Source organism: Clarias gariepinus, chromosome 1, assembly GCF_024256425.1.
Source record: "Clarias gariepinus isolate MV-2021 ecotype Netherlands chromosome 1, CGAR_prim_01v2, whole genome shotgun sequence".
Taxonomy (NCBI): Eukaryota; Metazoa; Chordata; class Actinopteri; order Siluriformes; family Clariidae; genus Clarias; species Clarias gariepinus.
This window is the reverse complement of record NC_071100.1, coordinates 4,900,684-4,913,885: the sequence shown is the minus strand read 5'-3', so window position 1 is coordinate 4,913,885 and position 13,202 is coordinate 4,900,684. Positions and strand designations below refer to the sequence as shown.

Genomic DNA, 13,202 nt, shown 5'->3' with positions numbered 1-13,202 from the left:
ACAATATTTAGGTAGGTGGGACATAGAATATACACGTGAAAGTCAGGACCCAAAATTGCCATCGTTTTACCAGCATATCATTTTCCCGCTGCTGACTTTCCTTCTTTCCATAGTACAGCCTGTTACCAACTTTTAGATGTGCACTCTGTTACAGTACTGTAGCTCTTCTATTGGATCAGACTACACAGGCTAGGGTCCTTTCCCATGTGCATCAGTGAGACTTAGCTGCACAGCACAGTGTCATTAATTCACAGGTTTTCTTTCCTTGAACCACTTTTGGTATGTCCTGACAACTGCAGACCATCTGGAGTTACTTTGCTGTAACCCTGTTCGCTGAAAAAGCGGGAACGAATACTGTGTGAAAACGCTATGGGAACCCTCTCCTCGTGACCGGTTGTTGGAGCATGTGTGTCAAACACGCCAAGGATTTTGGCATATATAACCTTGGTCAGGTGACATAAATTGATTAGGTGCACCTGGAGGTTATAAATAGGCATGAACCGGAAACATCCTCAGGTCAATTTTGTCGGAAAGTACGTCCAGTCACGGCATTGGAGCGCAGCATCTCGTTCCCACTTTTTTAGGGAACAGGGTTACAGCAAAGTAACCAGAGACATTCCCTTTCAAAAGCTATACTCGATGCTGCGTGAAAATGCCATGGGAACAAGATTACCAATTCCGCGGCACTGCAATTGTCAACCCCCAAGGTAAGTACCCAGTAAGTAAAAGATTTTGTCCCTGAAGTTGATGTGTTTGGAAACAAAAACATAAAAAAAAAGGGCAAATATAAGGATTGAGTGACTTTGGCAAAAGCCAAATTGTGATGGGTAGAAAACCGGGTCAGAGCAACTCCAAAACTGCAGTGGGATATTCCTGGTCTTCAGGGATGAGAACCGTTCAAAAGTGGTGCAAAAAATCAAAACCGATGAACTGGCAAAAGGCTCACTGATGCACTTGTGGAGTTTAGGCTAGACCATAAACTCTGATCCAATAGAAGCGCTACTGTAGCTCTAATTTCTAAAATGATTAACCCTAGGAGGGTTTTAGACAGACTGAATCTTCCAACTGCTTCACACGAGTCGTTTACGAATCATTTAGAAATGGGGTAAAATTAAATCTATTTTTAAAGAAAACTGAAGTGTTTTTTGAACTTGCATACATGTAAACCTGTTTTAAGACTCATTAAGCAATATTAGCAACCTTTAAAATGGCATAATTGTACCTCTTTAACCTTTTCTTTTCCAAACAAGCTTCTTTCCAGATAAGCAAACAATTGGAAATAATTTTTCTCAGCCAAAGGACTCACAATTTTGGCTAAGAACACAGCCATGAATAAAAATTAGTACAAAAAAACATTTGAGATTTGAGAGCAACTTTTCCCACCCATCCAAGAATAGTTTAGTGATGAACAATGCCTTTTCTTGCATGAAAAGGAGCTACTAGCCATAAGGCAAAAGTGATAACTAAGATAACTCGAACTCCCCAGATCTTAATTTTCATTGGGAACGTGTGGTCTATCTTTAAGATGCAGGTGGGTGAACAAAAAATAATAATAATTCTGACAAACTCAAAACATTATTTATGCAAGAAAGGGCTGCCATCAGTTAAGATATGACCCAGAAATTGATTGACAGCATGCCGGGATGAATTGCAGAGGTCTTGAAAAAAAAAAGGGTCAACACTGGAAATATAAGCCTTTATACTTTATATTAAACTTTACGTCCTCGGTTTGGACCAGACTTAAAATGGCTTCTACAGAGGCACTATCAGGGTCTTTGTAGAGGGCATAAAGGCTGAATAGAAATACTTAATACCTCAACACCAAAGTTTCTAAGGTTATTTAAACTCATCCTCATTTATATATGCAATGGTTTATTTTGCAGATGTGTGCATCTTATGAACAATAAAAAAGTAAATAAATGAAGGAAAAAAACATTGTCTTTAATGAATTAACTAATTTAAAGCATGGTAAATTTGGCCAAATTCTTAAAAAAAAAAAAATCTAATTTAAACTTTTACAAATGTCACAGCGTATTCTGTATGTTTATTATATTCTGACATCATTAACTATTGGCATATAACATAAATGGCAAATGTATCCTTTAAAATGGGGTAACGGTTCCATCTACTGTCACAGTGTCGCACCTGCATTGGTACCACAAGCAAGGATTTGTGGGTAGTCCTTAAAGAGCAGAGGATTTTCACCAACTTGAAATTCTAAAGTAAAAACTCTCAACCATGGCCATGGGTAGCTCAGTGATTAGGGCTTCTGATTGGAAGATTTTGAGTTCCATCCCAGCACCAGCAAGTTGTTACTGTTGGGCCCATGCTACCCTTAAGGCCTTTAACCCTCAACTGCTCAGATGTATAATGAGATTTCTTCACAATGTCGCTTTGGATAAGGGCATCCGCCAAATGTTTACAGTGCCACTTTCTTTGCCCATTTGCAGCAGTTTTTGCGACACATCGTATGTTAGAAAGATGTTAAGACAGATACTAGTAAAGTGCAAATAATGTGCAGGAGCTGATCTTATGGAATCCATTGGGGGAAATTGAAATAGTTCTTAGAAATGGTCCTCTATTACCATCACTTTATTAAACAATGTTTTGCTGAAGCTAGGCCATTGTTCAACCTTGTGAAGGAACCTACAGCAGTAAAGCAAAAACATGTAGAGGCTGGTAACTTTAACTGAGTGCAGGTTATGTGACACTGTCACCAATTGATTGGACTGATGTTGCTGTATGCTAGCTCACCTTGATTTAAATACGTTATTGTCCTTGCAGTTGATGCTTCCTTCGATGGGTTAGATCAGTACCTACCAAAAGTGCATGGAACTAAGATGAGTATGTCTGGCCCAATTCCTATTGTAGCTGTTTCTTTACTGTAATAATGCAGAGAAAAGTTGTTTTTTTTTTTGATTATTAATATGTTTTATTGAACAGATTTAACCATTAGAACAAACCTATACAGTAATACTTGTGTGTGTTTTCAGACACACAGGGTAAGTGCGGGTCTGCCTTCTGCATCACAAGTCCTTTACACACATACATAAAAAAAAAAGAAATGAAAAAAAAAGTAATTAAAATCCAGGATTATGAAACCGTGCAGTCAAACTTCGAAACACTTGTGTGTGTTTTTTTTATTTATTTAAGTTTTAAGACCAGTCTTAACCAAAAAGAGAAAAACTACTGATTTAAAAAAATGCTGATTTTAACTGGCCTGTCCTTAGCTGCGATTCAGCAAGACTTTATTTCCTGAATGATGTTACTACATACCTAATTCCCTCTAAACTACTGCTATGCCAAATATATGCACAGGTACAAAACATGTTTTCCCTCAAAAATATTTCAAAATCTCTCTTTTTGTTTCATGTAAGGGCCATAATTAAACCAAATGCAGTATAAAGTCAATGTTAGACTTCAGGGAGAAACTCTAAGCAGATGAGAATGAAAATCTGAGTTGATCTAGGTAAGGAAAAGCAGATCCAGTTCTCTTCTTTTATTTAAATGAAGTTCAACTGTTTCGGGAGAGCCAAGAAAAAAAATGAAATAGTGCAAGCCCAGTTACAAGCTCAAGAGTTCCTTAAACCGATCTGCATGAACTCCCCTAAACAAAAGAACGGTGACTTATTGTAGAATACAATGAACAGAATGATCTGACGTTATACACATAATAATGGACCAGTGCAGCATTACACACAAAGCTCTGGTTATTGTGTGAGGGTTTTGGATACAGCAGGGTGAAAAGGAACATCCTGTAAATAGTTGTGATTAAACACATGACATGATCAGGAAAACGATCTGTGTTAGCCCTAGGGAAAGTCCGGAGAGCTCGGAAACTGTGCATGTTTTGCTCTGTAATGTGAAATATCTTATTTGGAAAGGGACTATGTACAACTGGACAGTTCACACACACACACACACACACGCACGCACACACACACACACCTATATACATGAGCTAAATAAACGGGGAACTTTTAACCGGTCAGGTTTTGCCTAATATAGGCTTTGCACGTACAAAAGCAGACTTGCAAAACTCTATTTAATTAATCATCTGATGAACAACAGACTGCGCTGTAGACCTTAAGATCGGGAAGGTTTCGTCATTTCTGTCGTATGCTATCTATAGATCCACAGAATATCAACAGTTTAAAGACTGAACAAAAACAAACTAATAAAAAATCTTTGTCATTAATAATAATAATAATACCACCTTGCCCTCTCCTGAATAAAATGAGATCTTAAACAGGAACTAAAATGAAATTAAACCCAAATTAAGCTAAACAAACAAATAAATGAAAATGACTGCATATGTAACGTACAGTATATGGGATGTCATTTTGTTATAGTGTTAAATAAACAAAACAAATATCTTGTGATGGCATTTGGCATTAATTTTCATCCTCTACCTTTCCTCCAATTATTTTTATCATTATTATTTTTTTTACAATTTTCACACAAAAAAACACAACCCTGCTGCATTTCTCCTGCATATAACAATATAAGTGAGGAAGATCTTTCTGTGCCTTTACACTTAGTAGAAGACAGTAACCCTGTGAATTCTTATTGCATCTGAAAGTATGGATGACAAAAAGAGAAATTTCAGTAGTGATGGGGAATTATTGTCTATGGTTCCCTTTGGCTGGATCTCTAAACATGGCTACTCCTGAATTACACACTCATCCTGGTCATTTCAACAAGAGTCTACCCACAACCTCACTGCTATTTGGAATAAAACGTAAAAAAAAAAGAAAAAAAAGTCATGGTTTGGGTGAGAGATTCAGACCAAGAACAGCACCGTTGAGGCCGGAGGGAAAAATATTTATACACCAACTGGAACTAAAATGAGGAAAACATAGAAGAAAGAACTAAAAGTTTGAGACTTTATAAAGAAAAAAAACCTGTAAAGTATCACACACCACAATAACCACCACAGACATCTAAAAGAAAGTGACCCCTCTATTCTGTAGCGGACTCTCCGAGACAGCCGATCAGAGTGCACTGAGCAGTCACGTGACAGGAAGTAAACGTGGCCCCTGGGCGTCAGGGAAAGTGTAAGTGCTGCGGACGTGCCGTTATCCCAAGAGACAGGAACTATATCAGAGTAGAGAGTGTTAAAGAGACAGAAGGAAGAGAACAAGGGAGGAGACTGGCGGTGAGAGAGGTTTTGCTGTGCTGATGGTTAACATGTGCAGTTTCACTTTTCCTCCTGTCCTGGCGTGTTAGGGTCACATGTGGGTGTGGCCTAGAAGGCATTGTTTATTTAGGTGTTTGGAGTTAAAGGCAGCCTCCGTTCTGGTGGGTGGAGCTAAAGAGCATCAGCTGCTCAGGTACCCGTGAAGTTCCCGCGATGTGATGCTCAGCACGACGCCCGAGTGGTTGCCTTTCAACAACAAAAAAAGCATGAATGGAAAAATTTTTTAGTTTAAAATCCTTTAACGTTTAAAGGTGATTTGTTTTTATAAAATGCAAATATGTTGGAAAACCCAATAAGAACAATAACAATAATAAAAACAGGCGAAGGTACCTCGGCCGTTCCCCAGGGTCTGTGTCTCAAGGTCATCGTCTATAAACTCCTCCCCCTGGATGATGTGTTGTGTGTCGTCACTGTGATTGACAGGGCTGGTCATTTCCTGCTCTTTTTCATTGTGCATCTGGGCGTAAACGTTACGCCCGGGCAGCTTTCTGAAGAGGAACGTTGAATGTTAGCACTAATTACAGAAAAGTGACTTTTGGACTCACAAATACTGTGTGCATAAAAAAAATGGCACAGTGGAACCTCGGATTACAAGCATAATTCGTTCCGGAAGCGGGCTCGTATTCCAAACACTTGTAAATCAAACCATATTTTCCTATACGAAATAATGGAAATTTAAATTATTTGTTCCACAGCCCAAAAAAAAATACATAAAAATAATTAACACAAAATATAAAGTAAAAAAATTAACCTGCATGTTACCTTAAAAAAATAAAAAATAAATCCTAACAGATAAGTGTTTCCATTTATGCGCACAGGCACTCTGTGTGTTTTTCTCTCTCCTGTGCTGCTGAGTGTGTGTTATGTGTGTGCGCGGGCATAATTTGACACCATGCCGGTTGTGTGTGAGTGAAGCACCTTCTCTCCTTCTAAAGGCGAGAGAGAAAGAGAGCGTGTGTATGTGTTTGTGTGTGTAAACCGGCACGGTGTCAAATTACGCACGCGGAACACTCGTAAACCGTGTTACTCGTAATCCGAGGTTCCACTGTATTGGAATCTGACATGGTACTGTATCTAACCATAACCTGTAAAGCTGACACCTTCGGTACTGACAAAACAGAAAAGGTTCTTCTACTTCCTTCAACTCACTACTACACATGTATTATGTACTAATTTAATCTTACTAACCATTGTAAATATCTATATTTTGGTTCAATTTTTTTTTTTTTACCTTTTAAACTTGTAGAGGAGGAAGAGTCCTGTAGTGATGAAGGTGATGAGGAGAATGCCAGCTAAAGCCCAGAACCCGGGACTTGCAGCACCAATCCGAGAGTCTGTGGCCCAAGAGAACAAGATGCACGCACACACACACACACACACACACACACAAAAAGGAAGGTATAAATAATACACCAAGCATGCATGATAGGATTTGGCCCTTTTATCTAGGAAAAAAAAATAGGTTCTCACCCCAACACACACTCAAACCTTTTTGCAACACTCAGGTATGTTTGTCATCATGCAATTTGGTAAAAACAAAAAGTGAAAATCATGCCAACACATTCCTAATCTCTGTAAATGTCACTCCCTCTGCAGAAGCAAAGGTCCAACTGTACCGTGGTCACATGACTCTCCTAAAATTGTATTCCTATTTGGAGAGGCTTCCACCTCTTCCTGCTCACCAGAGCATCAATGTTTACAGGGTAGGGATTACAGGATTCAGGGTAGAGCTTTTTCACCTGTATTTGTTTACTTTACACAAAATGTACTCTGGGTTGGGTAATATTACACGAGCCTTTTTTTTTTGTTTTCACACTGATTTCTGATATTGTTTCCTATAATCACAGGTTTGTAGTTGGAGGAACACCATGAAGCATGAGCATGAAGCGTGAACTATTCTGTCTGAAATATTATGCACTGTGGATTCAGGAGAGCACACACACACACACACACATGCATGCAGGAAATAAACACCCATAGTTTATGATAAAATCTGTTCAGAAGAGATTAGAAAAGAGCGATCTTTACTCATGCCTAAAAGTGAAAATCCCCAAAAGTTTCTACGTTTTAAAAGTTTCAGGTTTCAGGTACAATCCTCTTTTATTTCTCTATATAATCTCCTGATACACTAATGCACTTATCTCAGTGTTTCACTAGTGCTTGGACACCATCAAGGTAGAAAGTTCTCTAACTACACCAGAGACATGATCAGATTGCCTGCTTCATGTCTGAAACGCCGGCCTCCCAGGACCTCCTTCAATGGTCTAAACACATGGAAAAGGAGTGAGAACAGGCCTGTACAGTGGTGGTGGTTGGGTTTTGGTGAATGATTGTGTGTACAGTTCCTACAGACAGATGTGTCCCTTCCAAAGGCTGGTGACAATTTCATCAATGCAACACCAAGATGATGAGCCTGAACCTACTGACGGCTACATGGTGGGATAAAGACTATACATCAAATAAACACCCTGAGCAGTAAAGTTGATTTAGTGATAGCTCTTTTCTAGGATCATTTAGGCATCAGTATTTAAAGAAAAAAAAGGCTGGAGGACAGAAAGGAGAACACGTCAAAGCGTAGATTGAGGTAAAAACCCACCGCTGGCTGCTGCTCTGGATGACACGTCACTAGTTATTAGCCCTTAAAAACACACCAGGAATGTTTTACACCTCCATCATTAACACGTATATACAGCGTTCACACTAACAACTGACAGAGTGACAGCTGAGGGTTGATTCAAGATTCCAGACATGGTGACTGAACACCGAACCGCATATGAAATCCTCAGTTTTATGCAAATGATGAATGATGTTCTCACTCGATGAGTTGAAATGATACAGTTCTCATGGAGCACATGGTGTCTGTTGTTTTACCCCCCAAAATCACTACTTTTACAGCTCTCAGTCCAGAATGTCAACATACAGTATGTCTACAATGTACAGTATAATAAAGTGTTTTTTCTAGTTATTGCATGTTTGCTGGAAAAAAAAAACACACACACAATTAAACTACTTGTCTCTTGTTGGTGTGTATGCAGAAGAACAGATAGAAAACATGACATCTCTATTTCTATGAAATCTTTATTACATATATTTGAACTTATATTTTTAATATATATTATACTAACATTAGTGAAACTTATGAGTAAATTAGAGGTCACACATGATAACTTGTAACATGCTTAGGATGATGGTACATGTGAAGATTTGATAAAGTAAAGGATGTGAAATTGAGGAAGTAAAAGAGATAAAGTGAAAAAAAAAATCTAGGATTTTCTAGGATCTAGGATTTTTTTTCCCATCAGGGCCTACCGTAAATAATACAGATGTGGACCTCAACAAGTTCTACTGTATGTTTTGGTTTACCTTCTGCCCTAAAATACAGTGAGTGCATTTTGGAATCTCTTGTGTTCTTTTGTTGCCACATAAAGTTTGTCGGCTTATTTTTTTTTTACAGTATTCCAATGTACAGAATAAAACAATATTATATTAATATAACAGTTGGACACAGTTAATAGCTGACATCCCTTTGATATTCATTAAGTCAATCATTGTCTATACAACCTACTGTATACTGTACAGGGTTGCAGAGGCCTACAGCCTTCCCAGGAAATCTGGACAGGGTCCCAATCCATCACAAGGGACTTAAGTTAACGTGGCAACATATTAAAAAAAAGGCTTTGTTGTGTTACCTGCATTAGGATCTGTCAGAGTCACCAGCACTCTCAGTCCACCACGCACAATAAAGCTGACATTACTCTCCCTCAGAGCCTGCTTTATGGTGGACACATGCTAGAAAATGCACACACACACACACACACGTACACACACAAAGGTATATATATATATTTAGTAAAAAGTCGGTAACAAATACAAAGTGTTTGTGCTTTTTAATACTAATAGGTGAGTGTGGTATGAATGAGATCGCTCTTTATTTCCTGCCGAGCTGGTGTTTTTGGCCATTTATACACATTGTCTTATTTCATCTCCTACTGGAGCACAATGCAGTAGAACCAGAGGTGTGTTTTAATCAACATACAGTGGCCAGGAAAAGAAATCTGGACAGGGTGCTAATCCATCACAGGGCACACATACTATGGGTAATTTGGGAACGCCAATTAACCCAATCTGAATGTCTTTGCACTGTGCACTTGTGTCAAAACACAACAACTTAACTTAAACACATTAAAACTCCTCATTAACCATAGTACCTTATCTGCAAACCCACTCCTCGTGATGGGCGTGTCCACTGTGGGCAGCACGTATAAGTCTGCTCTGGTTGGCAGCCCGGGCTTCACCGTGGTAACCATCGACTCCTGAGGAAGTCCTGTGATCTGGAAGCAAAAAACATCCAGGAACCTTCAGGAAAATATCACAGATGCTAAACAAATGACATTTTTCCTGATATACTTGTATATCAATGCTAAATACACTGAGGTATGTCGATTAAATGCAGACAAGAACTTTGAGCCTGGGCCTGAATTACCTGCTTATGTGTTATTATTATCATTAAAACTTATTTCTAAAGACAAATCCTGGGGAATTCAATAATCTTAATGCCATGGTGTGTGTGTATGTAGATAAACCTTAGCCAACATCTTGGTGACCACATGCCCCACGTCTGCCCTCCACTCCGGGATGTTCGGGTTAAAGCGATCCAAGTTCTGACTGAAGCTGAGCGGAATGACCAGGAAATTATCTGAAGGGAAAAACACATATATATATATATATATATATATATATATATATATATATATATATATATTATTTTTGACTTTTTTTCATGTCACAGTGACACCCAGTGGACAAACTAGAAACAGAAAGGTAACTTTTCACTCTGTTACTGTTACGTGTATAATTTATTATTATTATTATTATTATTATTATTATTATTATGTCTGCTTCAAGTCTGAAACACTGGCCTCCCAGGAACTCCCTTAAATTCCTCAAATATGTCTTGGAGTGAGGTCAGGACTATATGAGGGATGTGGTAATGTGATCTCACCATAAACGCGTACGATTTTGCTGTCCTGCACTGTGGAGCGTCCGTTAGATGCCTGAACAGTGACAGAGACCTCACCTTCTTCGGGAAAACTCGTTAGAATGCTGTTCTCAAGGGTTAGTCTTGGCTGTGAGGGACACACACCAATTATATATAATTATTATATATAATATCGATATCTTACTTACTTACTTATAATAAGGACCTGACTGAAAATGCTTATAGCCCTAAAAAAAGGGTAAGTAGAGGGAACCTGCAGCTCCTCTCCGATCCACCAGTAGTAGACAGTGAGATTTGAATCCTCAGGAAGAACCACAGCAGTCAGGTTGACTTCCTGTTTCCTTCCTGCGATCGGCACTACTTCCAGGTGGACTCCCTGTAGGGGCACTAAAACACATGAATAAGCGATTGCAATTACATTCGTGCCTCTTTATCCAAAACAACTGAGCAATTCTGTATATATTACACACATTACATTTGTGTCAGTCCACAGTCTTGTGTTGGTCATTTATAATATGTTTGCACCACAGACAAAATAAACCTTAGCTTGGGACCGGCACCGCATGCAGTGTCTGGATAACATGGGGCGTGGCAACTCACCAACAACAGGGCTCGAACCGGGAGCCTCAGATCCTAAACCAATCATTTAGAGTTGTTTGCCTGACTCGAACAGGACCTTTAAAATTGGACTAAATCAAACCTCTTAAGGTCAGACTAGTGCACCCAGATAATGCAGTTAAAAGTTGAGCTACACCTCCATGTACATCTCAACCTAGGCACTCCAGAGTTCCCACCCTGGGCTCTGATGTGGACGTCAAACAAAATGTAGAACAGCCTAAGAAGCTTAAATCGATTTAATTAAGAAACTAAAATTTCGATACCTCGGTGTTCACATCACGCAGGACCTGTCATGGTCCCGTCACATCAACACCGTGGTGAAAAAGGCCCGGCAGCGTCTCTACTACCTCAGACCCTTGAGAGACTTTAGACTGCCCTCCAAGGTGCTCAGGAATGCACCATAGAGAGCATCCTGACGGGAAACATCACGACCTGGTTCGGGAACAGCACCATGCAGGACAGACGAGCTCTACAGAGGGTGGTGCGATCAGCTGAGCGCATCATCCGCACTGAGCTCCCTGACCTGCACTCGATCTACAGCAAACGGTGCTGGACTAAGGCCAGGAAGATGGTGAAGGACCTCAGCCATCCCAACAATAGGCTGTTCTCTCTGTTGAGGTCAGGAAAGCGATTCTGCTCCCTGAAGACCAATACAGAGAGATTAAGGAGGAGCTTCTTCCTGCAGGCGATAAGGTCTCTCAACCACCCAATACAGGACTAATATCATCTCTTTTACATCCAACAGTGGGCATTCATGGACACTATGGACACATTCATGCACACTTTTTGCACTATATACTTATACTTTCATTATGGACCACTGCACAAATCACTTTAATAATAAGACACTTTAATAAGTCACTTTATGCATATTTGCACACCTCAGCCATTTTTTACATTACTTAGGGACAAATTTCTATTTTCTTCTTTCATATGTCTATATTATATCTATTTTTTGTTCTTATTTGTACAGTATATTTTTATTCTTATTTTATTTTAGGTAGCACAGTATATTCCTACTTTTACTAGTTAATTTCATTTTTCTACAATATTTCTTTTACTGCAATATATCTTTATTTTTACTTGTACAGTATATTTTACCAGTTAACTTTATTTTCTACTGTATTAAAGGGTCAATGGCAGCCGTAAAATGCATTTCACTACATTTCGTACTGTGTATGTTTGTGTATGTGACAAATAAAATTTGAATTTGAAATTTGAATTTATTACCTTATATTTATATTTATTTCTTATGTTTAAGCTTTTCTTTTAAGGTCACTGGTAGTCAAAAAAGCATTTCACTGCATATCGTACTGTGTATGACTGTGTACGTGACAAATAAAATTTGAATTTGATTTGATTTAAAAGGAGCATAACATCACCTATTACAGTGGACTTGGACATACTTCAGTCCATTAATACAGTAGATCCCCCTGGCATGCTCGTATAAGAGGACAAAGACAGTAGTATAATTAAATGGCCTAATCGAGCTACATCCATAGCTCCCCTAAACTGTGCACGTAAACGTACTGACTACCTTTTTTTTTTTTTTTTTTTTTTTTTTTGGGTAAGGGCCAGGGGTAGCTCAGTGGTTAAGGTATTGGACTACGGTTCGGAAGATCCCAGGTTCAAACCCCACAATCACCAACTTGCCACTGTTGGGCCCTTAACTGAGCGCGGCCCTTAACCCTTAGATGTGTAATGAGATAAAAATGTAAGTCGCTCTGGATAAGAGCATCTGCTAAATGTATGCTCACTTTTTTACCCATGATCAGTGTTATGTGCTTTTATGGCAATCGGCCAGGGACGTGACTCACATGTGACCCGGATGTACAACGTTGCCTGATCATGACCGGCTGTGTTCTCCGCCTTCACACTGACGCGATAAAAACCCGGCTTCTCATAACGATGTTGGATCGGCTCATCTGTCACCGTTAGGTTTTGATAAATGGCTTGAACTCCGTCAGAGAGGTCCACCTGGTACCGCGTACTGCTCGTGTCACCCTAGGAGAGAAAAAGATGCAATAGCAAACTTAGAAAGCATCCACTTCTCTCTAAATTAAATTACACACAGGGGGACTTTTATTTTACGAATTAGGTGACTTGTTGTGTGACACTGTGGTGTAGTGGTTAGCACTGTCGCATTGCACCTCCAGGTTCCGGGTTAAATTCCCGGCCAGACTCGATTCCTGTCTCTGTGTGCATGGAGTTTGCATGTTCTCCCCGTGCTTGGTGGGATTACCTCCTGGTACTCCGGTTTCCTCCCACAGCTTAAAGATATGCAGGTTAGGCTAATTGGCGTTCCCAAATTGCCCGTAGTGTGTGAATGGGTGTGTGAGTGTGTGTATGTGTGTGTGCCCTGCGATGGATTGACACCCTGTCTAG

The 13,202-nt window shown here is 39.4% G+C and overlaps 1 protein-coding gene across 1 annotated transcript in view; it reads right to left on the bottom strand.

Moving 5' to 3' along the window:
• Nucleotides 1-3,147: 3,147 nt before the first annotated feature.
• sorcs2 (sortilin-related VPS10 domain containing receptor 2) overlaps nt 3,148-13,202 on the bottom strand; it is a 202,326-nt gene continuing 192,271 nt past the window's right edge. Inside the window, exons 19-27 of the mRNA XM_053492878.1 lie at nt 12,635-12,821; nt 10,453-10,586; nt 10,203-10,326; nt 9,784-9,896; nt 9,409-9,531; nt 8,890-8,989; nt 6,432-6,534; nt 5,531-5,688; nt 3,148-5,386 (exon numbers count right to left, since the gene is read on the bottom strand). Of these exons, the coding sequence (XP_053348853.1) occupies nt 5,322-5,386; nt 5,531-5,688; nt 6,432-6,534; nt 8,890-8,989; nt 9,409-9,531; nt 9,784-9,896; nt 10,203-10,326; nt 10,453-10,586; nt 12,635-12,821 (1,107 nt within the window). The 3' untranslated portion in view covers nt 3,148-5,321. The remainder of the gene's footprint in view (nt 5,387-5,530; nt 5,689-6,431; nt 6,535-8,889; nt 8,990-9,408; nt 9,532-9,783; nt 9,897-10,202; nt 10,327-10,452; nt 10,587-12,634; nt 12,822-13,202) is intronic.